At 38.9% G+C, this 27,891-nt stretch overlaps 1 protein-coding gene across 2 annotated transcripts; it reads left to right on the top strand.

The window, feature by feature from the left end:
- The first annotated feature begins 73 nt into the window (after positions 1 to 73).
- Positions 74 to 27,675, top strand: PLEKHA3 (pleckstrin homology domain containing A3). 2 transcript variants are annotated; one of them, XM_031960396.1, is made up of 8 exons: positions 74 to 466; positions 10,044 to 10,160; positions 16,529 to 16,684; positions 17,880 to 18,016; positions 19,321 to 19,485; positions 20,522 to 20,565; positions 22,808 to 22,920; positions 26,490 to 27,675. In XM_031960396.1, the coding sequence occupies exons 2-8, from the start codon at positions 10,139 to 10,141 to the stop codon at positions 26,615 to 26,617; spliced, it is 765 nt and encodes a 254-aa protein (XP_031816256.1). In that variant the 5' UTR covers positions 74 to 466; positions 10,044 to 10,138; the 3' UTR covers positions 26,618 to 27,675. The 2 variants fall into 2 exon arrangements, with proteins under 2 accessions (XP_031816256.1, XP_003764060.1); XM_003764012.4 differs by lacking the exon at positions 74 to 466 and adding an exon at positions 3,285 to 3,722.
- The last annotated feature ends 216 nt before the right edge of the window (positions 27,676 to 27,891 follow it).

Raw genomic sequence — 27,891 nt, 5'->3', positions numbered from 1 at the left:
CTGGGCTGGACGGAGTCTGTGGCAGATAAAAAGCCGTTTCAATTGTAGTCCTATGGGAGGACTGGGCGGTTTTGTATTGATTGTCCTGCACTAGTGGAAGTGTGTGAAAAATATCACAAAGCCTGCCAGCTTGCAAAACAGAGATGATATAAGTGTGACTTTGACTGACTGACTTTTGATTAAATTTACTTGCCCTGAAGGGGAAATTTTCCAAGTATTTGGAGATCTGCGGTCGTGCAGTTGCTGGCTACAAGTGTAGATTTCAAAGCTGAAAAGGAAAATGACTTAAGGGGAAATGATTTCAGTCTCCCTTAGGGCAGCGGTAGAAAATCCGTTGCGTGGGAATGGGATTACGAAAGGTTCTTATAATTTTCTTGAGGCTTTTAAGAAATATGAGCGGATACCAGAACCTCTTTCCTTAGAGGACTTTTCCCCCTATGCATTAAGCCGTCAGTCCAGGAATGAGGTGAGTGTGTTATATAAGAGGTGACACCCGGTTGCAGTTAAACATCTTAGTTGTGTTGCCCGAGATCATTCAAACACCCGCCAGAGTGTTTTTTTCACTCTGGTAGGCAGATTATTTTCTCTGGCTCCGGGGCTTCTTAATAGTGGGTTTCTCTTCAACAACTTCGCAAACCTCGCACCCAGCCTAGGAGATGGACTCTAATCACTGAGGGGGCGGGGAGGGTGATTTTCAGCTCTGCCTAATTCCACAAATACTATCTTGCAAGGGCTATTGCTGGGGCTTGGTGGAGACAAAAGATGAAAAAGTCAATTCTGAAATAATACAGTTAGTAGACACCTACCCCCAAATGATCACAGGTCAAAATAAAAGTACTAGTCATATAATGCCACGTATAATGCTGTGATAGGCGAATCACTCTCTTTGGGTCCCAATTTCCTCACTTTAAAAAATTCAAAGAATAGACTGGATTGAGTCGTTAAAGGAGGACCTAGATTCATAATCCTGCCTTTTGAGGATTGATTACTGGCTATGTCACTGCCAATTGGCTTACCCTATCCTACATTTTAGTTTCCTCGTCTGTAAAATGAGCGGGGTTGGACAAAATAGCCTCTGAAGTCGCTTCCTCCAGGACCCTGAGTCCCAGGACCATTTAGGCAGCTCTAAATCTCTAATCCTAGGGATCCCAAGAATAGGCAGGAAAGATACAAAGGAAGAATTCACAATAAGAATAAAGAAAACATCTTCAATTTCATTCAACAGCAGCAACAAAATCATGACTTGATCCTTACTTGTATTAAATAACATTTAAAAACAACAAAACGAAATCCAGGCACATTCCCAGAAGCTTTTATTACCTGACAGTAAGAATGTTCCTATTCATTAAAGCTTGAAACTAGCTATTTGATAGGAACATAAGAAGCATGAACCATGCTTAGGGCACTAATTTTTTTTTTAAATACAGGTTAGGTGCTAGAATTTTCAACACCTCTCCCTGCCCCCCTCCACTCGCTCCAGGTGTGTATGCTTTGAACTTCAGGGCATGTCCCTAATTCACAAGTTAGCATTATTAATTAAGAAAAGAGCATAAAACTTGGAAAGGATTTCCGGGGTCATCGAATCATTTCATAGATGAGAAAAATGGGCTCAGAGTGCTTAATTATCGAAGGGTCACACAATGACGAGGGTCTTATTCAATCCACTTTTATTATAGAAAAAGCAGCTGAGACAGAAGAGAGATCATACTTCAGAGGGGCCGCTAGGTGGCAAAAGGTTTGAATCTTCTTTCAGACACTCAACAGCTATGTGTCCTTGGGAATTTAACCATACTTCTCCGACTCAATTTCCTCATCTAGGAAAAGAGGGGATCATATTCAATGAACTCAAAGGTTCTTTCCAACTCTAAAGAAGGAAACAAGCATTTATAAAGTGCTTATGGAGGCCACGTATAATAGTATTAAGTGCTGGGTACACAAGTACTGAGGAGGATATTAATAGCTGTGTGAACCTGTTCAAGATATTTAGTTAGCTTGTTTCCTCGTTTGTAAAATGAAGGCGTTTAAGATTCTTTTCAATCTCAGGGAAGATCCAATTCCGATTCGTGCACTAATTTTGTGACCCTGAGCAAGTCCCTTAATCTGGGATTGTTGAGTGGTTTCAGTTGTGTTCTCCTCTCTGTGACCCCTTTTTGGTTTCCCCCTCCTCCCTCCTCCCTCCTCCCTCCCACCGGCAAAGATACTGGAGTGGTTTGTTATTTTCTTCTCCAACCCCTGTTAGATATTTTGTAGATTAGGAAACTGAGGAAGAGTTAAGAGACCTGCCGAAAGTCACACAGCTAGAAAGTGTCTGAAGCAAATTTGAACTCGGAAAGATGAGTAATCGTGCACTCTAACCCCTGCTTCATCTAGCCACTTCTTCACCTTGGGTGGTGGGGTGCGGGTGGTTGGATAAAATAAAAATTGCTTGCTTCTCAAGGTTGTTGTGAGGCCCAAGTGAAATAGCTTTTCTAACGTTAAAGCGTTACTTTGTATATCAGTTGGTGGTGGTAGTTGAGTAGCAGCGGCTACCAGTGATGTGCAGATGAGCCTGGACCATGGGATTGAGGAGGGCCAGTGCCTGGATGATGGTTCCCCTAGGATTCCTCCCCTCCCTCCCTCCCTTCCTCTCCTCAGGAGGAAAGTGGGGAGAAAAGGAAGGGGGGAGGAGAGAGGAAAGTCTGCGAGAGGGGAAAGAGGAAAGTGAGGAGGAAACAGATGGGGAGGGGAAGATAATGGGGGAAAAATGGGGAAAAGGCAGAAAGGAGGAGTGGGAAGAAGAGGAGAGAGGAGAAATAGGTAAGAGGGGATGGGGAGAAGAAGGAGGGGGGATAGGAGAGAGGAAAGAAGACAGAGATGGGGAAGGGAGGAAAGAGGAGAGAAGTGAAAAGGGGGGTGGTGAGAAGGGGAGAAAGAATAGGAAAGAGATGGAGAGGGGGAAGGGAAGGAAAAGGGGAGGGGATGAGGAGGAAAGGAGAGGAAAAGGAAGAGAGATGGAGATGGGAAAGAGAGGATGAGGATAGGGAAGAGGAGATGGAGATGGGGAAGAGAGAGGAGGGGGAAGAGAAGAGGGGAAGGAAGGAGGAGGAGGGAGAGGGAAGGGGGTGAAGAAAAGAAAGGAGGAGGCCTGGGAGAAGCGGGGGTGCGGAGAAACCCCTCCCTCTCTCCCGGCGGAGGGCCCTCCATCCAGGCTCCACCGCCGGGGTGGGGTTTCGCTCTCGGAGCCGGCCCCTTTCATCCAGGAAGTAAAAGCCACGTCGGGGTCAGAGGAAAATAAACGAGCAGCCCGGGGGAAGGGAAGGAGGGAAGGAGGCAAGCCCGAGGGAGGAAGGGTGGGAGGCGGAGAGCGGAGCCGGGAAGGGGCGAGGGCAGCCCGGAGCAGGGCGCGCGGCGGCGGCCGCCGGCGGCGCAGGCTCAGGCGTGCCCGTAGCCCGCGAGCCCCGGCGGGGAATGACGAGGCCGGCGCCCAGCTGCTGGCCAGCCGCTGCCGTCCGGGGCTGCTCCGACCTTCCCGGCGCGGGGAGCCCCCTGCAGAGGGGCTGACTGATCGCGGCCGCTCCCGCCCCGGCTGCAGGCGCAGGCCCCGGGGAGGGGCAGCCGGAGCGGGAGCAGCCGCGCCTGACGAGGAGGAGGAGGCCGAGCCCGGGGCGCCGCGGGGAGGATGCGCGGCGCCGGGCTCTGAAGGATGGAGGGGGTTCTGTATAAGTGGACCAATTATCTCACAGGTACCGAGGGGCCGGGGGCGTGAGGGCGCAGCTGCGGGAGGGGGTGCGAGAGATGGGCGTGGGTGCTCCCCGAAGTGCGTTTGTGAGGAGGGAGGCTACCGGCTGGGTGGGGGGAAGCAGACGCGTAGGGGCGTGTGTGTGTGTGTGTGTGTGGGGGGGGAGAACAGTGCGGGTGCGTGGTCAGTAAATGGGTGTTGTGCCTGTGTGCGTGTGTGTGTGTGCTGTGAAACGTGCGGGCATTTGTGTATGGGGAGATGGGCAGTGGTGTGAGGTGTGTGTGTGTGTGTGAGGGAGAGACACAGCGAGAGAGGGCCTTAGGAGAAAAAGGGTGCATGGCGGCAAATGTCTATTTCTGTACCTGTGCCATGGGTACGCTCTTAGGAGAGAGGTGCTTTCTGTCTCGGAAGCCTCACGAAGAAAGTGGGTTACATTGTGGATCCAGCCCTCTTGAACTCCCTCAGCGATCTGCCTTGGTTTTCCCCAAACACCTCCCCCCTCTCTTCCCTTTTCTCTGCAGTTTTGATACAAACCCCATTGTTCATCCCTTAAAAAAAACCTTCAGCTTTCTTTTGCAACAGGGTGCCCTGAAAAGCGTGAGTTTGTGCTTGACTGGGGGCAGGTGATGATGTTAGCGGCGAAGTGGGAATATGGGAGTGTAGAAGACGGCCTAAGTGGTGCTGGATCCCTCGTTGCCTCTGTTTTTTCTCACTCCTATCTAACCCGTTTGTTGCCTCCATCTGCCTTCCCTCTCTCTGTTAATCCAAAGTGTTGTTTTCTGTCTGCGGCTTTGCTTATTCCCCCCAAAACAGGAGAGTTCAGAGATTGGAGAAGGGGGAGGGGGGGGGCGAGACACAAGAGAGAGACAGAGACAAACAGGGAGAGAGAAACGAGGAGAAACAGAGAAAGAGAGATAGCAATTGCTATTTTATCTTGTTATACCTCTTTTCTACATCTTCCAAAGGAATATTGACATTCTGTCATTTTGATAACTTTTGAATTGTCTGGATGCATCGTGTTGCTGTGTTTCTTTAAAGTTTGTATTTAAGTTTTCTTTGGACAACTTTGAATAAACTGTTTGAAATACCTTTAGAAATGCCCTTTTTTTTGGGTGGGGTAATCTGTTTTTTTTATTTTATTATTTTATTTTTTTTATTATAATAACTTTTTATTGACAGAACCCATGCCAGGGTAATTTTTTTTTTACAACATTATCCCTTGCACTCGCTTCTGTTCCGATTTTTCCCTCCCTTAGGTGGGGTAATCTGACAACAAACATCCCTCATTTAATCTTTTAAAGGTTTTAGCAGCCTTGAGTATGGAATTGTTTCCTTAAATATACTATAGACCAAGGATCTCTTTTTAGTGAGGCATCAGCTTATTCTTTTAATTCTGGCAACTAGTTAGACTTTGAATTAAAGGACACATACTAAAGCAAACATTAATTTGAGGTTTCTATTAAAATAACAGAAAAGGCTTAAATGCACAATTTTCAGTTATCCCAGATGATATCAATGAGGCACAGTCCTAGTCACAATAGTATGGTCATGCTAAAACATGCATGAAGATATTAAATGCTTAATAAATGGATTGTTGGTTCAGAGTAGGCTGGTGTATTTAAAGCAGCCAAGTGTGTTCTTTACTTTTCAACTTGTCCTACTCAGTTTGAGTAATTATTCTTGGTAAATCTTTGGTGGAAGTAAGCAACAACAAGGGACCCAGGAAAAAAAATGAACAACTGGGGCAATACTAAAGAAGATAGATTGGGGGAAGTTAGAGGGTTTTTCCTGAATAAAAACCAACTTGAATAAATAGATGCCTAGAAATGACTTTAGTAGAATTGGGAGGTCTGCTGGAGGATTGATTATCTCTAGGTATTTAAAGAATTGTCTAAATAATCTAGAATAACCTTAAAATTAAGTAAATTTAAAGTTTGCAGTTTGCATTTAGTTATTCCTGTTAAATAAGGCTTCAAAATCTTGACTTAATAGCCATTTATTCTTCTTTTAGGGGAAAAAGATATTAAATTCTTTGTAATCTTATGCTACCCTAAGCTCCTCTACATCTAATCTGTTAAATCTGTGTACAGCCACACTGAGCTAGGATTGCCCCAAATTAGACAGGCATATTTCATTTATTGGAAGAAAAAAGCCAAATTTATACCCAGATTTATAGTGTGTATTTTATTTTCCCTTAAGAGTTAAAATATTAATCTCTAAAAGAAAAGTTTCTTTCAGTAGCAGATATTTTCCAAACAATTCCATGGAACAGTTGGGCTGTTTTGATGTAACAGTGTAGTTGAGATGCAAAGGCTTCCTTGGTTGCAACAGAAGGGTTGAGCACAGCTGTAATCTGAGTTATCTCTGGTTCTGGGCCCTGAAGTGTCAGAGCTGGTTATATTCTCCAGGCTTTAGAAAGCACTTAATGCAGAGTTTCTTAGCAAACTGTAATTGAGATGATATGTAATTTACTAACTGACAGTAAATATGTCCTCACTGGTCATTTTTCTTGTTTAATCTGGCAACCAGGCACAATTGCTTGATTTTTAAAACCACAAATGTTTTAATGTTTTCACCATATATTCCAAAGTACTTAAGCTAAATCCTAACACATAACACGGAAAGTTGCTGAAACTTTATCTGATTTTTGATAGAATAGGATTTTTAATATTATTATGTCAACTATTCTGTATCTAGCTAAAATATTTCATACACTAACATTGTTTTTGTCAATGCTTTTTGATGGGGTAGAATGTTGATAATATTTCTTAAATTTCCTTAAGTTGAAACATATTGCTCTTTTTAGAAAATTATTTTTTAAAAAAGTGAATAGATTAGGAAATCCATTCTTCCATCTCTGCATATTTATGTGGGCTTCTCTGGTTCATGTTATAGGAATATCACATTAAGTATTTCCTAACATAGTGAACAGATACAATTAATACACAATACATTGAATCTAGATAGTAGCTGTTCCAATTGTACCATACAAAGTCTCAGGAAATCATTTTAACGACTATAGCTGCTTTTACTATAATAGTACACATTTGCAATATACTAAAAGGCACATGTTCTTTGGCAAACTACAATGTCTTAGGGCAGAAATCTATCTTCTTTAGTATTGCCCCAGTTGTTCATCTTTTTTTCCTGGGTTCCTTGTTGTTGCTTACTTCCACCAAAGATTTACCAAGAATAATTACTCAAACTGAGTAGGACAAGTTGAAAAGGAAAGAACACACTTGCCTGCTTTAAATACACCAGACTACTCTGAACTAACCATCCATTTATTAAGCACTTAATATCTTCATGCATGACCATACTATTGTGACTAGGACTGTGCCTCATTGATATCATCTGGGATAACTGAAAATTGTGCATTTAAGCCTTTTCTGTTATTTTAATAGAAATTTTCTTTTATATGCTTACTTTGATATCTTAAGTAATTTATATACTGAATACAAAATTAACCTTTTCTTAATGTCTGTGGGTCAGCCATTATGACTCATCAATTACTATACTGGCTTACAGCTAAATTCTGCTTTTAGAAGCTATTAAAAGGGGGGAAAAAGCTATTGGGATGTGAGCTCTTTGTTCCTAGACTAAACTGGCTCAACTACTATCTTTTTAAAATTCTATGGTCTTTTTTTTTTTTTTTTTTTTAATAATTTTTCTATTTTGATCTCATTTCTGGGTTTCACCTAATCTTTTTCTTCCTATCGCTACTGCTAGGACACCTGTTATCTTTCTGAAGTTTTCTGTATTTTGGGAAACTAGATAACCAAGTTGTTTTATGGGGGTTTTTTTGGAGGTTTTTTTTTTAATGAACATTATGTAAAGTATGAATAAATAATTTATTTGAGGGCAGGAGTGGACTTTCTAGCAATGAAATATGTGAGCTTTGTTGTGGCTAGTGCAAGTAGTCTGGACTAAGCTACACTGAGCATGGCTTTTAGAATTTTAAATAGGATTTGGAACTAGAAGGGATTTTTGAAGATCATTAAATTCAACCTTCTTATTTTATAGAAGAGGAAACAGAGAAGAGATATTTGTTTTTATATAATTATATGTGTGCTCTATGGACTTGTTGGTTGTTACAGCGGCAGAGTTCTTGACACTATCTCTTTTTTTTTCCTCTTAAAAAATGTTTTGATTCTTTTTGCTTTTACATGAAAGTAGTTTTATCTTAATCATCAATCCTGCCTTCTGAACTCTACTCTGCAAAAAGAACCACAAGAGCCATAGACTTATAGATTTAGAGGTAGAAGGAAGGGACCTCAAAGATCATTATCCAGTTCAATCCTCATTTTACTGAAGAGGAATTGGGACCAAGAGAAGTTAATTGACTTGCCAAGGTAGCATGTGAGGCAGGATTTGAACCTGGTCTTCCTAATTTAAAGGTCAACATTTTAACCACTCTAGACTTCACGATCCCATTTGGGGTTTTTTTTTTTTTTTTTTTTTTTTTGGCAAAGTTACTGGATCCAGGATAGCCATTTCCTTCTGATGAGGAGGAACAGGGTTAAATTGGCCAAGGTCAAAAGGCCAGTAAAGATCTGAACTCGGTAGTTCTCTCTGGCTCTAAGCTTGCCATTCTCTCTACTGCTACCTTGAGACCCTAATTCTAAGTCACTGCACCAGCATTAAGCAAAATTTGACAAGAGACCCAGTCTGAGAGCGTCCTGTTGGGACCACCTCATTTCTCTTTTGAGAAGAGCCTTTCCTGCTGCTGGTCTGGTTTGTGAGGTACAAAATGTGGCATGTACCAGCCCTCAGAGAGGTGAGATCTCACTTGCCTAAAAATTTGGGGGTGAGGTTGGGGTTAGTTTTTGTCAATTAGTATCTGACTGGTTTTGGGAAGAAAGTTCTAACAATTTAGCACATGGGTAGCTAAACTAACCAAAATTTGAACTTTTTTCCATTTTTTTTTGCAAATTGGTGTTTTATGATAGTGGTTTTTTTTGGGGGGGGGCACTTGAAAGGACTGAACTATATTCTGATGCAGTAGTCAGAATGATCAGGAATAGGCAGACTGCTTATAGGTTAAGAGTGAACTTGATGAATCTAGGGAGCACAGGGACCTCAACTTTCTCATTTGGAATGGAAACAGGTGGGAGTTGAGAGCAGAGGGAACTATGCTTCACTTCAGCAGTTTTAGCTTTTGGCCAAGCATCAAGCTATGTACCCTGGAGATGCTCATTAAATATTAATTAAATGAATGTATTAGGAATCTGGTTTTAGAAAAGAAAGGAGCATTCATGGTCTTTTATTTGGGATTTAGGATTCTATAGCTTCTTGTACCTGTCCTCATTAATAGTCACGGAGTGCTACCAGGACTGGAGAAAGTCACTCAAACTCCTGGACTGGATTCACTACAGATTTATTGTTATCTAATCTCAGCTGGGTCCTCACTGCAAAATAAAAGTCTTGTTGACTCATACTTCTCACAGAGGTCTTCCAATTTTTGTTTCTCTCCTTAAGCCTCCCACACCTACCCCTTCCTTTGTTTCAGCAGAGGAGTTTTTTACATACCTTATTGAAAAAATAAGCCATTCACCCCCATGAACTCCCTCTTTCTCTGTATTCTACATTTCAAAACCCCTTTTCATTATCACCTGTTCTTTCCTCTGCTTTCACCCCTCATGAGGTGGGTGACTGCTTTAGCAGAGCCAAGCCCTTACATGTGCTCTATTCCATTCCGTTCTGAGTCTTCTAGCAAATTGCTTCCTTTACTATTTCCTTCCCTTTCATGTTCTTAATTCTCTCTCTAGAGATTTATTCTTTCCTTGCTACTTATAAAAAATACCCAGATCTCTACTTCCTTTAAAACTTTCACTTGTTTTTATGAATCTCCCAAACTACCTACAGTGTGTCCTATTAAGCTGTTAAAACCTAAAATTGCTTAGGACTTTTGGGATACCTCTAGGTCTTTCCTCTCCTTTTGGATTTTGGATATGGATATGTCATTAGAAGATATGCTGTGAGAAAAGGCTTATTCCAATAAAGTGTCAGTAAGCAACAGATTTCGTGACTATTATAAAAAAAATTGCAAACATATATTCCCTTACTTATCCCGAGATTGCACAGAAATCCTCAACCTAAGGGAAAGAGGAAATGGGTTGATATACTTAAGCACAACTGGATCATGTGAAATATAATTTACAAAACTGTTAACAGAGGTTTCAATCCCTACCTTCCTTTTCCCCCCCAAAAAATAAAAAAAAAAACTGGTTGATTTAAAACCTAGTAATTGCTAGCAGTATCTTTCCAAGATGAAAATGCTTTCTTTCTCTTCCACTAACATTGCTGCTACTTGTGCTTCCTCTAGGTTGGCAACCTCGCTGGTTTGTTTTAGATAATGGGATATTATCCTATTATGATTCACAGGATGATGTGTGCAAAGGGAGCAAAGGAAGTATAAAGATGGCAGTTTGCGAAATTAAAGGTAAGAGAACAATTGAAATTAGAAGAAAATTTAAGTCCACAAGTGGGTTTCTATATGTATCCCAAAAGTTGACAAAATTATCCAAATCATATGACATTTTGGAAGTTGTTTTACACCATTTTTTCCCCTAAAAAGAGGGTATTCTTAAACATAGTTTGTGTTTTCTCCATTTATCTAGAATGGAAATTCAAAATGCATGATACAATCTTTCCACTAAAATTGGTTGCCTTGTCAGAGAAAGACTATAAAGTAACATTTTTAAACATCCAGTTAGATTCTGCAAGTTGTCTTTTATTGTCAAGAGGCATTTAAAAAAAAAGGTCAGAAGTTGAGTTTTAAGAACCAGTTACCAATGGTAATATTACAGTAGCCACAATAATAGCCCTTTCAGCCTTACTAAATCTATTTTTCTATATGCGAATTATTTATGGATCTAGCCTTACCATGTTACCCTCTACTAACAACTCTAAAATACAATGATATAAGAGATAGGCTATTTTCCTTAGTAATGTTTTAAAGCATATTCTCAGCACCTGCTTGGAATGTAGTAACAAAAACTTTTTTGTATGATGCATGTTCTGGAGGAGAAATGAACTATTTGATCATTCTGAGAAAAAAGAAATGTATAGATTGTTCACTTCATTTTCATGTATGGGAGTGGAAGGAGTGAGAAAAGGTAAGTCATTGTGAAAAGTGTTGGATTCTTGTTGGAAAAGTGGGAAGGAAAAACTAGGCCTGCAAGAGATTAGCATCAGTGTTGATCCTAGGGTGTTTTAATGGATATGTAATCTTCTTAGAGGGAGTCCTCTTTTCAGAGGTGCGGACTGCATCTCATCCATGCCCTTGTTATCATAATGCATTCTGCTTCATGTTCTTCCTCAAGTCTTCCCAAGAGTCCACTCAGCATATGAAGCCTTCTTGTAGATTTCTTTTCTTTTTTGAGGCAATTGCCCAGGGTCACACAGCTGGTGTCAGGCATCTGAGGCCCCCACGTGGGCTCCATTCTGCTCCTCGCCACGCGGAGGTAGCGAAATGGCCTTCTCGCTGGTGAGAGTGCTGGGCACAGGCTTAGGAGGAGCTGTGTTCAAATGCCCCTCAGACCTTTACTGGGTTTCTGAGCTTTCATAAGTCACTCACCCTCAGGGACTGTAGTTTCCTTTTAGATAAAAGGCGAGATGGCTCGATGACCTTTCAGCCTCCTCCTGACTCTACATCTCTGCTCTTGTGATTGCTTGATATAATGGGTGCCAGTGTGGACGAGGGCCTTCTTTTAGTCCCTCCGCCCCTCATGTGCCCGGCCCCTCTCCTCCTTCAGGCACAGAGCTCTCCGAGGCTGTTGCTCTCATTTCTGTGTTTCTGTAGTGGTGTGCTACCTCCCCCTCACCCACTCTTTGACTCGCCATCATCCTTTGAGGGACCTGTGACTTTCAAAGACTTGGTGTTCTCCCCACATCAGGCAATGAATGATGATGTTAAAAAGATGGGCTGTTGCAGGAAGCTTGGGATCATGGGAAAAGCCCTCGTGTGCATTTAACCAAGCAGGCTGACCTTGCACAGCCTCTATCCCCCAGACCCTCACCCCTCACAGCATCACCCCAACTTCAGCATCACCCCAACTTCAGCATCACCCCAACTTCATGGCCCTATACAATAAGCTGTACAGATGTTGTAATGTTGTATGATTCTGAATGCTTTGTCCTGCTGTCTGTCAGTGCCAAGGGGCTCCCCTTTGTGGGCTCTCCTTTGGAGGCTGTCACAGTCCAAAAACTTGTCACTGCTTAGCCAGGGGATAAGGGTCTGCCAAGCCTGGAAAGCGGCCCTCCGAAGACTTTGCATGTGGCTGAAGTCTGAGTGCGAACCCTACTGGGACAGTCTTTGAGAGCCCCAGGGCCCCCCGAGGCATGGAACCCAGGGATCTGTTCACACTCACAATAACTTCTAGGTAGAGAGCACATGGAGGTTCGCCCTCTGCATTGGAGGTGTTCTCTCATTTGAGCCCTATGGTAGCCAGCTTCTCCCCACGTTACTGAGGAGGAAACTGAAGCTCAGGGGAGGCGTTATGTGACTTGCTCATGATCACATAGATAGTAAGTGTAATGGGAGATTATTGGCAGCAGAGTCTGGGAAAGAAGAAGAAATAAGAAAGGAAACAAACCCCGGTGCTATGTGTGAGGCATAGTACTAAGTGCTTTACAAGCAACCCTAGGAGGCAGGTGCTATTATTGCCATCATTTGAGAGATGAGGAAACTGAGGAAGACAGAGGCTAAGTGACTTGCCCAGTTAGTACATGTCTGAGGACAAATTTGAACTCAGATCTTCCTGACTTAGAAAACCTAGGGTTCTAATCACTTTACCACCTATCTCTAGTAAATAAAAAGAAACCTAATGAAGATCTTGAGATGAGTATCCTTAGGCATTTGCTGGTCTCCCCTCGGTGATTAGGAAAGTGTTTTCAGAATGTATTCATAGTGACAAGGGAACTGTTGGAGAAAAATAGATGTTTGAGGTGTGGTGGAAGTGTTAGGGAAGTGAAGGGAAAAAGGGAAGAACAGGTTTTTGTGTGTACCAAAGTTAATTCTTTGAAAGAGTGTTACCTAAAATTATAAGGTAAAATACAAAAGAAACCCTCTGTAATAGAGAGCTTTTCATTACATGGGTTTGTATGTAGCATAATCAATTTGGAGGAAAAATTAAGGATTTTGGAGATTGGTTAATGTAATTCCCTCATTTTACAGATGGAGAAACTGAGGCCCACAGAGTTAAATGACTTGTCCAAGTCGAATGTGGATAGATTAAGTGGTAGAGTGGAAATTCAAACCCTCTTGACTAGAGTCACATGCTTTCTCTACTGTACCATGATTACAGGCATCTCTTGTTTTATCCCATGTTGTAGACATTCCTTTTACTTTTACAAATTGAAGGTTTGTGGCAACCCTGCATTGAGCCAGTCTATCAGTGTTTCCAACAACATGTGCTTACATTATGTTTTGGAATTTTTGCAAGATTTCAAAATTTTTCATTATATGTGTTTTGGAGATCTGGGATCTTCGATGTTACTATTGTAATGTCTTTGGGGTGCCACAAACAAACTTAATCGATAAATGTTGTATGTGTTCTGATTGCTTCACCTACCAGCCATTCTAGTATCTCCCTCTCCACAGGCCTTTTTATTTTCTAAGACAACAGTACTGAAATTAGGCCATTTAAGAATCCTACAGTGGCCCCTAAGTGTTCAAGTAAAAAAAGGAGTCAGACAATTTGGCAAGTTTCATTATTTTCTTATTTTAATAAATTACTACAGCCATCCTAGCCTTCTATGACCATCACCCTGATCAGTCAACAATTATCAACATCAAGGCAAGACTCTACTAGCTCAGATAATGATTAGCAATTTTAACTAGAAATTATTTTTTAATTAAGATATGCACATTATTGTTGTTTTTTTTAAAGACATAATACTGTTGCACACTTAAAAAGCTATAATGTAGTGTAAATGTAGTTTTTAAATGCATTACCAAAGAATTCATGTCACTTGATTTATTGCAATATTTGCAATGTTGTGGTGGTTTGGAACTGAACCCCAGTATCTCTAAGACATGTTGGTATTTGAGTCATAATGCAATATTTACTTTATTGTGGTGATCTGGAACTGAACCAGGTATTTCCAAGGTATGTTGGTACTTGAGTCAGATCATGTTCCAGAAATTTTCTGGGCATACAAAAATGAGACTGATTTAAAAAAAATTAAATCTATTAAAAATAATATCTGCACATTTAATGAGGATTACACTATAGACAGATTTTAAGCTTAAAAAAAACAAGCCAAGTTCTTCCTTACTTTGTTAATTCCCAATTTTTTCATCTGGATCCCTTACCTTACCCACTAAACTTGACTCCAAAATGACTCCAAAAAGGTAAAAACTTGTTATCATTGAGGATACTCAAAAGATTATGCTTTGAGAATATTCTTAAAAGGAGCATTTCAAAAAGAAGTTTTGTTCTTACTGAGAAGTGTACATTCTACTTTGAATCTTATTAAAAATCTTACTAAAAAAACCTGTTACCTTGATTGCACCTGTGCTGGGAAGTCAATATGGAATATAATTGGTAGCCTGTGACACAAGTTTTAGCTTCTTCTCTAGTACCATCTATGTATGTGTAGGCTTCTCTTGGAATTTTAGGGGGTAGGATTGAGCTTAAAGCTTACTATTGAAACTCAATTTTCATCACAATGGCAGGTGAACTTTCATACAGGATACCCTGTCTCTATCTCTGCCCTGGCTAACACCATTGCCTTCCTTGCCTCAGTCTCTCAAAGCTACTAGTGGCCTTTAAAGATCAGTTCAGATGCCACCTTTTATATGAGGACTTTTCTAATCTCCAGGCTGGTGCTTCTCTCTCTTCCCCCTCTGCCACTACCTAATCTATTGTGTATATATTTTCTATTTACATATATGTTGAATCAAATCAATTGGCACTTACCTTATTGTGTGCCAGGCCCTGTGCTAAGTATTGGGGATTCAAAAGGAAAAAAACAATCTTTGCTGGAAAAGAGCTCACTGTTTTAATTGGGGAGACAACTTGTAAACAAGATACATACAAGGTAAAATTGGCCATGATCTTAGAGGAAAAGCGCTAATATTTTTGGGAATTGGGAAAGGTTTCTTGTCAAAGGTGAGATTTTTGAGCTCAGGTTTTAGTCATGAAGACTGGGTCTTATTAGCTGTTCCTAGGCAAGTCACTTAATTGCCCAGTTTCTTAGTTTCTCCATCTGTAAAATGGGGCTAATAGTACCAGCTACCTCCTAGGGTTGTTGTCAGGGTCTAATTAGTTAATTTATGTAAAGTGCTTTGCAAGCCATAAAACTGTATATAAATACTGGTTTTTTAACATCATCTTAGCTTGGCAAGGAAGCCAGGGACAGAGATGAGGAGTGGAATTTCAGGCCTAGGGGACAGTGTGGACACATGCTGTTTCTCTGATAGAAGGTCAGCACTTTGAGTGCAGAGACTGTTTTTGTGTGCCAAGCGCAGTACCAGGCCCTTAAGAAATGCTTATTGGTCATGGTTGCAATTGGCCTTCTTAAAATTGTTAAAGGCATCCCCACCATAGGCACAACCACGACGAGTTGGCTCGAGCCTGGCCCCTCCAACAAGCCCTTTCTTACTTGTAGGATCCATTCTGCTCTCTTCCTTCTCAGAGTACATATTCCACCTACAACTGTTAAATAATGGTTTCATGAGTTACAAGTTTTCTTTCTTAAAACTACTGTGCTTTGAAGGCAGAACATGGTTTTGTTTTTGTTAGTCTTTGGTAATCCCGGGCACACGGCAAAGCCATTCTTGTTATCTGTGTTACCTGAGAGGCACCCAGCATCAGTTTTCCTGTCGGTGTATTCAGGTGCTATTTGTTTCTCCTTGAAACCATTTTTTTCCTTTTTGTTTGCAATATTTTGAGTGACGTATGTCTGTGAAGCATGGAATACCATCGTCTCCGAGGAAGCAAAGTTGCAGGAGACATTTCCTAAGCACCTGCTCTGTGCCAGACACTGGGGGTGCTGCCCCGAAGGAGCGATAGAGGGCACTGATTGGGGGTGAGGGCAGGGCTTCCCTTCCCAGAGATGAGTCTTTGGGGCTGCACACCTGTTGGAGAAGGCGGGTGTGGTGCTGGAGAAGAGGGGTTTCTTGAAGCAGTGTGTGAGGGATCCGTGGGAGCAGGAGGAGGAGGCCACTCCCGGCATGACTACGGGCTTGTCTCTAAGGCTTAGGATCCTGATGACCTTGGGAAGCCACCTCTCATTGACCTGAATGTAAATGAAGTCTAAAATGAGGTCCTTTCCAGCTGCAGGTCTGTGATCCTGGGGGGGGGGGGGTGAGCCCCTCAGCCCTGAGGGGAGCATCTTACCCCCCACAGATTCAATAATCCATCCGGGCTTTGGGAAGATCAAAGGAGATCATGGTGTAGGTGAAAGACTTGGTAAATCTAACTTCGCTGCATAAATGCCAGTGGTCAGCATTGCTTTCATCATTGTTCTTGGCTCATTCTTAGGGGCCTGATCTAGAAAAGGAGTAAATGAAGCCCAGGAGGCCCGAGGGAGAAAGGAGTAGTGTAGGATAGACCAAGAATGCTCCTCCTCCTCCTGCCACCTCTCTGTTCATTTCCCTCAGTCGTTCTCTCCGGCTGTCACCTCGGGTTGGCCAGCCGGGCCTGGTCCCGGCTGGGGGGAAGGGTACCAGGCGTGCCTGGGAGAAGGCTCCCCTTCCTTCCTCCTTGTCGTCTTGCAGGAGCTTTGTAACAGTATGTTCTCAGAGCTGCCACTGTGTTCTAATTTATTGCAACTCCCAATGTTTCTTGTTCTCACTCGCAGTCCACCCGGCAGACAATACAAGAATGGAATTAATCATTCCAGGGGAGCAGCATTTCTACATGAAAGCTGTGAATGCCGCCGAGAGGCAGAGGTGGCTAGTCGCTCTGGGCAGTGCGAAAGCTTGTTTGACTGACACTAGAGCAAAAAAGGAAAAAGGTATTAAAAGATAAATATGGCTTTTGTTTATTTATCTATTTGTCTGTTTGTCTATCTTTATTCCCTCATCTCCCTCATCTTCAAGAAAACCAAGTCCTATGCATTGTGGTGGCTGGACTCTTGCAAGATGTGTTAGCTGTTGGGGGTAACCCACTAGAAGGCTCTGCTAAGTTAGAAAAGTTTCAAATGTTGTTTCTTCAAGGGCAAACTCCCAACTTAGATAAGTGCAGAGGGGCCCATTGCCAGAAGGCTGGCTTCACAGGAATAAATTCTTATTTTGACCACAGCAGTTCATGAAAACTTAGCTGCCAAGTTGTGGAAGGAACCTCTGTAGATGGAAGGAGTATACCCCCCACCAGTGAAATTCCAGATTTTTGAAGTTTTATAAGTCCATTTGTTAGTTGTTTCTTAAAACTCTGGCCTGGAGATGGTCAAGTGATGAATTATTAGTGGCTTTTGAAAATGGGAAAGTTCTAATTAATTCTACAGAGATTAGCGACCAGTCACTGTTCTCTGTTTTTATTGAGGATAGAACATGAGGAAATGGGCTTGGATTTCAACAGGAGGGATTTAATTTAGATCAGATCAGCAGATTACACAAAACCTGTTCTGATCATCTCTGCTGGGACCTGCAGTAAGGGAAGGAAGAGGAAGATCCAACCTGCAGCTACTCTTGATTCCCTCTCCTCTGTTGTAGTCCTGCCCACTGATCCTGGAGTACCTCCATCCACCCTGACTGGATACGTCTCCCATATTTCTCTACACATCCTCTCCTTTTGTACTATGCTACTGGTTTAGGGAATACTTGCAAATGAATAAGCAGAGGTTGTAGGTGGGTGATGGACTTGCACAGCCTTGTCAAAATAAGAAGACTTGAATATAACAGGTATGAGGATTTGAGTGAGTTTTTGAGAATGTAGTTGTATAATATCTTAAGGGACACATCCACCATTTTCATAGTTTATTTTCCTGCTTTTTTAAGGTACTTTGCCTAAATTGAATTCTGGACAGATAGGTAGTTGTCTGTTTTTCATGTAAAGATTTCCAGGCAATAGTTCCTCTCTGCACCCCATTTCCAGCATCTTAGAATCCTTTTGTTAATGTCCTTTTTATGATATGCTAACATTATATTTCTTAAAGAATATTAACAAAAATGCTTAAATGGCTCAGGCTAACATATGTCTTTTTCTTTCAGAAATAAGTGAAACCAATGAATCTTTGAAAACCAAAATGTCTGAACTTCGCCTCTACTGTGACCTCTTAATGCAGCAAGTTCATACTATACAAGAATTCGTCCATCATGATGACAGTCATTCATCTCCCAGTGTAGAGGTATTAAGTGTAATGTTCTATGCAGGTCTGATCAAATTTGGAGTCACCTTGGGGTCAGATTCTTCTCATAAGAAATTCTGGATCAAGTCTATCACAGAGTAGCAGGATATCTAAAGAGTCATCTAATCCCATGGCTCTCATCGCTGCTGATTAACTTATTTCCCATTGGGGATCCTTTTTAATGTTAAAAAAAACATCATGCATGTTCCCCACATGGTGGTAACTGTGTTCACATTGCCTGTTTCATTGGAGCTCTGTGAAGAGGTGAGTGATAAGGCTAGATATTTTGATGTCATGCAATAACAGTGGACTCCCAGATTGGAACTATTGTTCTGGACTGCACTTCTGTAGCCAAAGTAAAGCCAAAGGATGGTGTGTTTCTCTGGTGAAGTCATCTGTTCATATTTATAATAATCTGATAATTAGGGTAAAACATTATTTTTTTCTGTGTGATTTCTGAGAATATTTCTGAAAATGGCTTTAATTTCACAAAATTTTTACCTTTATATTCCCCTCACACACAATATTGTTAGAAAAAAGTTAGAATTCAGATATATAGGATCTGGCTACTAAATGAATATACACTAAATGGATACCCAATTAGCTAATTTTGTATTAATGGTTGACTAATATCAGAAGCTACATAATATTTTCTAAGTAGAGGAATGTAGGGGGAGCAGCTTTTGTTTTCCTCTGTATTTGTTGTAAGTAGGAACTGGGGAAATGCTAGAATTAAAGGAAGGGAGAGTTTAAGCCACCTACTAGATTTTAAGCAGAAAGGGACAAAGAAGGTGTTTTGCCATTTGCTTAGTTTGTTTGTATATTTGGTTTGCTAGGCCCAGGTGGCTTCCCAAGGCATTGTATGTAACAACCTCAGAAATAGTTTGTCAACAACGACTTGTCAAAATTGAGTTGGGATTTTTTTTTTATTATTATATCTACTAGGAATTAGAAAATTATTTTCATCTGTGTCAGTTTTATATAGAAATTATTGCCTAAAAGTTTTCCAGATTGCTATCCTAACTAGACAAGAAAAGCATGTTTTAAAATTTTACTTGAATTTAGTTTCATTCATATATTATTTATTCAAGAAGAGATGGCTATTATTTACCTATCCACTGGTTGCTGCAATTTTTTACACCCTATACTTGGAAGTAAAATGCCTCAAAGCCGTTTTTTAAATGTATTAATTGAAGATAATGTTTTCTTCCTCCATCGTAATGTTGCCCCTTTGAACAAGATTAATTTATATATCTGTGATTTTACTGACCTTGACATTTGTGTATCTATTGTTTTTTTTTCAGAATATGAATGAAGCATCATCTTTGCTTAGTGCCACTTGTAACACATTCATCACTACACTCGAAGAATGTGTGAAGATAGCAAATGCCAAGTTTAAACCAGAGATGTTTCAATTGCCTCATCCAGATCCTTTAGTTTCTCCTGTATCACCTTCACCTGTTCAAATGGTTGGAGCAATTTTCATCCACTGGGATTAATTTCACTGTTTAGAGTTAAAGGGGTGAAAACAATTCAGTTTTCTTGGCATAGTTTTGTGTCATGTGAATGAGTTCTGTATTCTACATAAGTACAACTGGGAAAGGAATGAAAAAAAACTTCTTTGGGGAATGTGAAGTGATATGAGCTTGCAATTTGAAATTATCTAGAATCTCTGGAACAATGAGTACATTGTTTGGCAGGGTCAGTTGGTTTGTAGTACTTTCAGGGTTGACAAATTTGGTGTCATGGGAAAGTGGGGCCCTATCAGTAAGATAAAGTCAGAAGGGCACTTTTTGTTTTACACTTAAAAAGTACAAGATAATTTTCACAGAGGGATGAAGGTTCCACTTAAAATATCCATAGCTACCATTTTGGGAATTAGCTGAAAAAAATGTTTGGAGAGATTTTGCAAGGATTTTTACTAAAATCTGTGATAGATTATCACAGCCTCAGATAGTGTATTGCATCATTAACCAAGTTGGAGATTTGGTTCCCAAAATGGCTTTTTGATGACCTGTATAGTGAGTTATTTTTCAATCAAGAAATATTGATTAACTAACCAGTGAATGTCAGATTTATGTTAAATGTACAATGCAGTTTTAGAAATATACTTTCCAAAGTGTATAAGGTGTATACACCTTTCCAAGATGTATAAGGACATTTATTAAGTACAATCTTTTTTATAACTAAGATTGCCCTGCTAATTTTTATCAACCCAGAGAAAATATTTGGAAATTTTATACAGATGGCTACTGGATCTTTGACTTCACTGGTATAGGGAACTTCCACAAGATGAAAAACTTTCACAGTTGGGTTATGAATTACTGGAAAGAATGTCCATACCATTAAAATTATAGCTGTATTGAAGTATTTAATTTTTAAAAATCTTTTCCCATCAAACTCTTTATTGAGTTGGTTGATTATATTTGGAGTATTTATTGTTTTGGAACTAATTTTGTGCATCTTTAATTTATATCTTGCTTTTGTTTTCTTTTTAATTTCTAGATGAAACGTTCCATCAGCCACCCTGGTTCTTACAGCTCAGAGAGGTAAAATTGTCTTTTTTTTCTTTTCCGTATTCATTCTTCCCGTATACATTCTCCACGGAAAGCCTAAGGATCATAGGAGTTAGTATTTTAAGGGACCTTATTATTGTTTAGTTATTTTCAGTTTTGTCCAGCTCTTTGTGACCTTCTTTTCTATGTGTTTTTTGTTTTGTTTTGTTTTTGACAAAGAGACTGGAATAGTTGGCCATTTCCTTTTTTGGTTCATTTTTACAGCTAAGGAAACTTAAGACACCTAGGATAAGTGACTTGCCCAGGCCACATAGCCAGTAAGTGTCCGTGGCTGGATTTGAACTCAGATCTTCCTATTTACATGCCCAGTGCTCTTATCCACTGCTGCGCTAGAAAAGACCTGAGAAGTCATTGAATAAAACTTTCTCATTTTATAGAGGAGAAAGAAATTGATGGAGGTAAAGTTGTTTAGGGTCACATAGGCAGTAAGAGTCCTAGGCAGGAGCTGATCCAAGTCAGTCTGACTCCAAAGCCCCATGCCCTATTCAATACATCATGCTGCTGCTTTTGACATTAATAAGATTTGCTGCGTAAAATAGTAGAGAGGCCATGCTGTTTATCTGCTGATGGCTTTGCAATTTTGTAAGGTACTTGAACGTATCCCAAACTGTACATTGATCTGTGGATATTTGGTTGGAACTTCTGGTCTCAAAGGCTGAGGTGTAGCTTTATTGTATTTCTTCATCATATTAAGAGGCAAAAAAGTTATAATGATGGTGAAAAACTGGAAAAAAAAAAAAAACCTCAAGGATGTTTAAATATAAACACTAGTCAAATTGATGTTAGGAGATTTCTTTTTAGTAGTTCAATTTTCTTGAATAATCTCTAATAGTCCCAAGTTTTTAAATTGGTCTATGCAGCAGAGGAATGTAGACTTTTAGCATTAGTCAGTTTTCTAATTTGATTCCTTATAGTATTATCTCTCAAAAAGCTAAGTTTATTAGGTGTTCCTTTATAATAGTTTTTTTTTTTTTTTTTTGGTCTAAGATCTTTTCTCTGCATCAACTATTTAAAAGAAAATTCTAAAACAGGTATGTTAATTAAAACTTTGTCCAGCATCATCAGGAAATGAGTAGCTAGCTAGCTTCATATAAGTACATTTTGTGGCAAACTGAAGTTTCTGCCATTTATTATTTTAAAATAAATTTTTATTGAATTTTTGTTTTTACATCATTTCCATTTCCCCCTAAATTATTTTCCTAAGCCTTTCCACAGAGCCAACCTAAGAGCAGAGAATTTTTGGAAAAAAGAAAAAGAGAAAAAAGTGCAGTATTTTTTACTTATAAAAAGATCTGTTATATGCACCTTTCACTTTTAAGTGCTAACACATCCTTTTATTTTGAACATATCTGATGGGAATTTTAATTGAATAAACATTTTGATGGGATTATTTCTAGATCTATTTTCATTCTACCTTAGTAGATAAAATTTGTGGAACATAATGATGATTTAGGATCATTATGAATGTTAATAATAATCATACTATGATTATTACATATTATTATTATACTATGATAGAGTAATTCCTTAAAACTGTTGTTAGCAATGTTTAATGTCCCTATACTCACCATGCAATGGAAAGAGTGTCATCAAATTTGGAGATAGAAAACTTGATTTTGGATCCTTGGTCTTCCACTTCCTTTATGACCTTGGGTGACTTATTTCATCGTTCTAGGACTCACTTTCCTCATCTTTAAAACTGGAGTGTTGACCTAAGAGATTGCTAAGGGACCTTTCCATTCTAACTCCTAGAAGCCTCTACTCTACTTTTATTCTTGCTTTTGTCTCTTCATTGGCTATCAATTAGTGTCTTTCATTGCTATCAGTATGTCTAAATTGTAACATTTGGCATTTATTCTTTTTTTTTTATAATGCAACAGCATTATATTTATGGTTTTATATGTCTATCTATGGTTGGAAAACTAGACCACTGACCTTTTTAAATCAAAAGCTTTATTTCACCTAGAATTCTGAACCAAAAGAATATGATTAAAGGTTTTTCAGAGGGCTACAGTTTCTTCTTTCAGAGAAAAGTTCTTGGATTTTGTAATGACTGTTTTCCATTTAGCTCAATTAAGAAATCTGTTTTGGTTAGGGTGGTAACTTGAAGGAGATTTCTTCTTCATTTAAATAGAAATGACTTAAGATTTCAAGCCAACTTGGGAATGTTTGAATTTATTTAATTGTAAAGTGAATTAACTTACTTTCTTTGTAGGAGTAGTCACACTGTAAAAGAACCAGGGCCTTCACTTCATCGAATTTCCCAACGGCGCAGAAGAACCTACTCAGATACAGACTACAATGATATGCCCCCTGAAGACCCAGATAGTAAGTTTGAAAGCAGGCGTAGCTGCCTTTGGATTTTATTAGCCTTCTCACTGTGGGCCTCCCAGATTGATGCTGTTGAGTGAAGATACTGATTGCTATAGAACTTAGCACACACATGTGTGATTTAGAGTGAGGCGTACAGTTAAAAGAAACTTAAGTGTTTTGTCATAAACTTTTCTTAGTAATTAAGAAATGTTAAATAGCTTTATAAAATGAAAATATTTTCTGTTGCTGTTCCATGATGTTTTTTAAATTGGAGAAGAAGAAAATTAGTGAATGATAAATGAGTCTCGAGGAAATTCAGCTAATGAATGTTCCAAGTCTAGAAGAGAAAGTCTCCATGTTGCTAGCATAATTGGTTGATGGGTGTGAAGGATGAGGCTTATAATTTCATTGGTATAGGAAACTTCCTACCTGAGAAATCTTTCTACCAATGCAAGTCAGCATCTTCTCTGAGATTTATTATTTTAGAGACTATTTCTATTAATTGATTGCTCACTGCCATCTTAGAAGGAGGTCTCAATTAGAGTGGGTTTTATCACATTAAAGTTTTTATTTTTAAATTTTTAAAAATTTTTATCTATGAACTTTTAAATTTGCATAGCACTTTACAAATATTGTCTCATTTGATATTTATCACAGCTCTGGGAACTAGTGCTATTATTATTATTCCCATTTTACAGATGAAGAAAATGAGTAACTTGTTTGGGGTCACTCAGCTAATATCAGCTAATAAGTGTTTTAAGGGCAGACTTGAATTCAGGCTTTGCTGAATTTGAATCCAGAACTCTATTCAGTATTACTACCCAGCTTCTGTCATTCAATATTATTTGAGGCACAACCAGAAACTGGGTCTTTCTGGCTCCAAAATTGATTCCCTGTGTATTTTATTATATGCCATACTGCATGCCTCTCAGGTCTAATCAAATCTTATTGTTACTTGTGCCGTAATAAAGTATGTCTCCCCTAGTGAATTGGAAGAATTCATTTATTGTTGCCTTTTCCCCAGATTTTTCCCATATTTTGTGCCACTCACTTCAATATTTCACCTATGGAAGATTTGAATGATTTTCTTATAGTAACTTAGAGGTTTGGCAGGACTTGTTTCAGAAAATGCTAGGTTTAGACAGATTTATACCAGTTAGAAAAGTTCCATCTATTAATTATTCACTGTTATTTTGGAAGGTACTCTCAATTAGAGTAACCTAGAGAGTTGTAGTTGGCTGTGTGCTTTTTTTCACTTTTATCACTTGGATAAAGGCACTGATGTTCTGCTTACTAAATTTGCTGAATAATACAAAGAATAGCCAGCACATTGGCTGAAATTTAATCAGGACAAATATTATCATTGTTAGTACAGAAAACTAAAATCACCAACAAAATGTGGAAGAAGGGTTACTAGGTAACATTGTTCCAAAAAAATCTTTGGGTTTTATTGCCAAACTCAGTGAGTCAGAAAAGTTAAGTTGATCTTAGGCTACATTGGAGAGAAATAACATAAGACTAGAGATGGATTATATAGATCTGTTGTATTCTTCCTAATAAAACGATATTGGGAATCTTGTGTTCCTTTCTGGAAGTTAATATATTAGGGAGGACTTTGATAAACTGCATAACATCCAGAGGTAGGTAACCAGAATGGTTAAGACTCTTGTTGTTATGCCATATGAAGCCCAGTAGAAGGAATTGAATGTGTTTATCTAGGGAAGATAGGACTTCCTGGGGACATAACTATATCATATATTTGAAGGACTATGTTTGGGCTTTAAGATCTTTGATCTAATAGTTTCTCTTTGAACTCTTTAAATTTTATTGATTCCAGATAACTCTTCTCTTGATGTTAACTATTTAACATTAAATAGTATGAAAGTTTTATAATCCAGTTTACTACACAGTGTAAACTTGCTTCATTCAATTTGTAGATAAGTCTTTGTATTGTTGCCATGAAGCTGAGTATTTTCTATCATTTTTAAGAAGTTTGACAAGGGCACTGAAACAATGGCTAAACTATTAAAAGGGCCTGTTGAATGATTGTATATAGTGCAGGTACTTTATTGATGGTATAGTCAGTATAGCCCCAAAAGCCCCAAAAAAGGTATAAGCCCCAAAGCCCCAAAGTAGTAGAACCACTGCTGGATCAAAGGGTATGGTGTTTCATTTTTTTACCCCTTCATTTGAATGACATTTTACCCATTCATTAGAATGACAAATTTTGGTCCTTCTAGGACCATTTGGGACTGAAAAGATACTGGTCCCAAATGACTTCAGGCTTTTTAGTTCACCATACTCTGCCCATTATTGTTTGAAGATTACTTTCTTTGATGGAGAATGTGGAAACAAAATCAAAATTAAGTAGTTCTGATTTCTCATTGTATTCTGTCAATATTACACTATTTTCCCCAAACAGTAGGTTTGTTCCTTCTTTGTTCATCTTGTTCCAAATATAGCTTTACAAGATTTTTCATTCTACTTAATGGAAACCTCAGCTCCTTCCTGACTTTAAACTTTCTTTCTCTACTTTTTGTGCCATTAAATACATGACTTTCTCTTTCCTTTTCCTTTTTCATTCATTTCCTTTCATTTTTTACATGCTTTTTAACAATTTGAGCTCACCACGGAACTCCCTCTGTAGCCTTCTTCTTTTCCTTTTACAACAGCATGATTTATGATTGTATAATCAAAGTTTTCATTACTTTATACAATCCTAGTGACCTTTGAGCCACATTCCATTTTAGATTCTGCAGTGATGGGATTATTCCTATTCTAATTCTAAAATTTTTGAGATCTATTTTCCTGAAGTATTGATTATATCAGATATGATACAGACCTGGCTTGACACTTCTCTGTAGTTCAAGAGTAGATGAAGCTTTTAGCCACAGGCTAACAATTGATTAATAACTCTGTGGGTTGCTGGCAGTTAACGTGGATACCATACCACTGGACTGCTGAGAAATTGATAGTAGCCTTTGAGACTTATGAGAAAATTACAAAAGAATTTTCACTTCTTGTGGTGTGTAACTGCTTTTGTATTGGGCCCTATCGGGTTTACTGGCAATATTGGGGAACTTCAGTGGAAGACCATGTTATAGGATTATAATCTGGAATGAGAGGGGACCTCAGAAGTTATCTGGCCAGACCACCATTTTATACATGAGCAGCCTGTGGCCCAGAGAGATTCAGTGACTGAGCCCTAAAGTCATGCAGGCAGATTTTGAGCCCTGGTCCGCTTGTTCCAGAGACGATATGCTTTACATTATATTGCATTACTTTGCTGTAAATGGTATGTAGTAATCTTAATTGATGGATAAAGCATTTAAACCGATGATCCAAGCTCTTTTCAAGCCCTGAGTCCTTTAATCATATGACTTGAAGTGTAGTTTTAAATTGACCATTTTACTATATGACCTTTTTTGGATTTAAGCTTTGTCATTTGTTCTGGAGTTTGGCTTAACCATCTTTTCAGTGGACTAGAAAGAACCATAGTGGAAGCATCCAGTAATAGAAAAATGTTCTTAACATTGATTTGTTTTGGAAAGGAAGTTTTAAAGCATTAATACTTTTCTTAATAGGACCTGTTCACTGTTCAAGAAATATGCTCAATGGAGATTTGGCATCAGCAACCATTCCTGAAGAAATCAGAACCGTGACCAAAAAAAGATCTGAATTGGAAGATGTTCCTCCATCCTTCTCTTCCTGAGGAAATTGAAGTGTCCAACTTTCTCTAAGTATTGCTATGCAAAAGCTGCTGTAATTATATTGTTGTTATAGGGAGTAGTTTTTTCCCTTTATTTAGAAGGATTTCTCTGCACTTTATAGAATAATGTTAAAAAAAATATCCCAACAACTACAAAAAAAAAAAAAAAACCCCAACAACAAACCTTTGAAGTGTATTTTATCTTTATATAGTTTATTTGCAAGAGTATTTTCCTAATAACTTCACAATATGAATGTGCATCTCTTTCTTTGAACAAATGATGGTTTAACATTTAGGCATTTATGAGGATAAATGTAGATATTTTTTTAAAAAGTGTGAAGCACTGACGACATTGTCAGTTTGTATTGTCGCTTATAAATACATGGAGCCTTTTGCACCAGGTCCGTTCTGACAGATGTGTGAAATATATGATTGTGCCATGGACCAACTGGTCACTTATCCCCGTTAAAAATGCATTACTGCACTGGTGGACAGTGATCACATTGTCTTCCTTCAAGAAAAAAAGGAACAACTAATTATATCTTAACATATATTTAGCCCAAGTGACATGACATATCAAGTATTTTTTTATAAAACCAGACTGTGTTGTCCTTCAAATGTAGGGATGGCACTGCTGAATTGTTGATACCAAACTTGTTAATATGAAGTATTTAATTTTCACTTATTTATTACTTTCTGCTGCATCAAAAAGAGAGGATAGCATTCTGATTTGTGACCAACCAATTTTTAAGATGTGCACTTGTTGTTATTTGCCTTGTACCAGAAAAAGAGGTTAATGTTGCAGTGAATTTGCTCATTTTAAAACAAAAATAAAATTCTTTTTTTTTTTTTTTTTTTGGTGGAATAAGAGTTTATGTGCTTGTTTCTAAAATAGCTCATTGAGCTGCTGTTGTAAGGTGTTCAACTCTAAAAACTATTTAGTGAAGTTTCTTATTTGTGAAATTTTTTTTATAGAAAAAGAACTTCTTTAATGTTATTACTCTGGAATGGCATCATTGAATCAGTAAACAAATACTGTTTTTTGCAGTGCCTGCTCATAACTGCTGTTTGTGTTGTCAGTGTTTGCCTTGTTATGTTTTTTCAGTTAACTTTGGGGAGACAGTTATTAAGTAAGAATTATTTCATGCTGAACATGAAACTTTTTTTCCCCCAAAAAACAAGAAAAAATGATTGGGCATTTTAAAAGTTTTTCATTTCCTTTATTTAGATGTTACAGGCCACATATAACTGATGAATGTTCTTGATTCCTTTTTTAA

Source organism: Sarcophilus harrisii, chromosome 3 (assembly GCF_902635505.1).
Source record: "Sarcophilus harrisii chromosome 3, mSarHar1.11, whole genome shotgun sequence".
Taxonomy (NCBI): domain Eukaryota; kingdom Metazoa; phylum Chordata; class Mammalia; order Dasyuromorphia; family Dasyuridae; genus Sarcophilus; species Sarcophilus harrisii.
The sequence above is the reverse complement of the archived record's forward strand: the minus strand, read 5'-3'. Positions and strand labels throughout refer to the sequence as shown.

What these genes read in the sequence shown, in the direction of transcription:
- PLEKHA3 (XM_003764012.4), top strand. Translation starts at nt 3,683, where the DNA reads ATGGAGGGGGTTCTGTATAAGTGGACCAATTATCTCACAG. An exon ending in GTGGACCAATTATCTCACAG is followed by an intron (nt 3,723 to 10,043) that starts GTACCGAGGGGC and finishes TGCTTCCTCTAG; the next exon opens with GTTGGCAACCTCGCTGGTTT. An exon ending in GGCAGTTTGCGAAATTAAAG is followed by an intron (nt 10,161 to 16,528) that starts GTAAGAGAACAA and finishes TCTCACTCGCAG; the next exon opens with TCCACCCGGCAGACAATACA.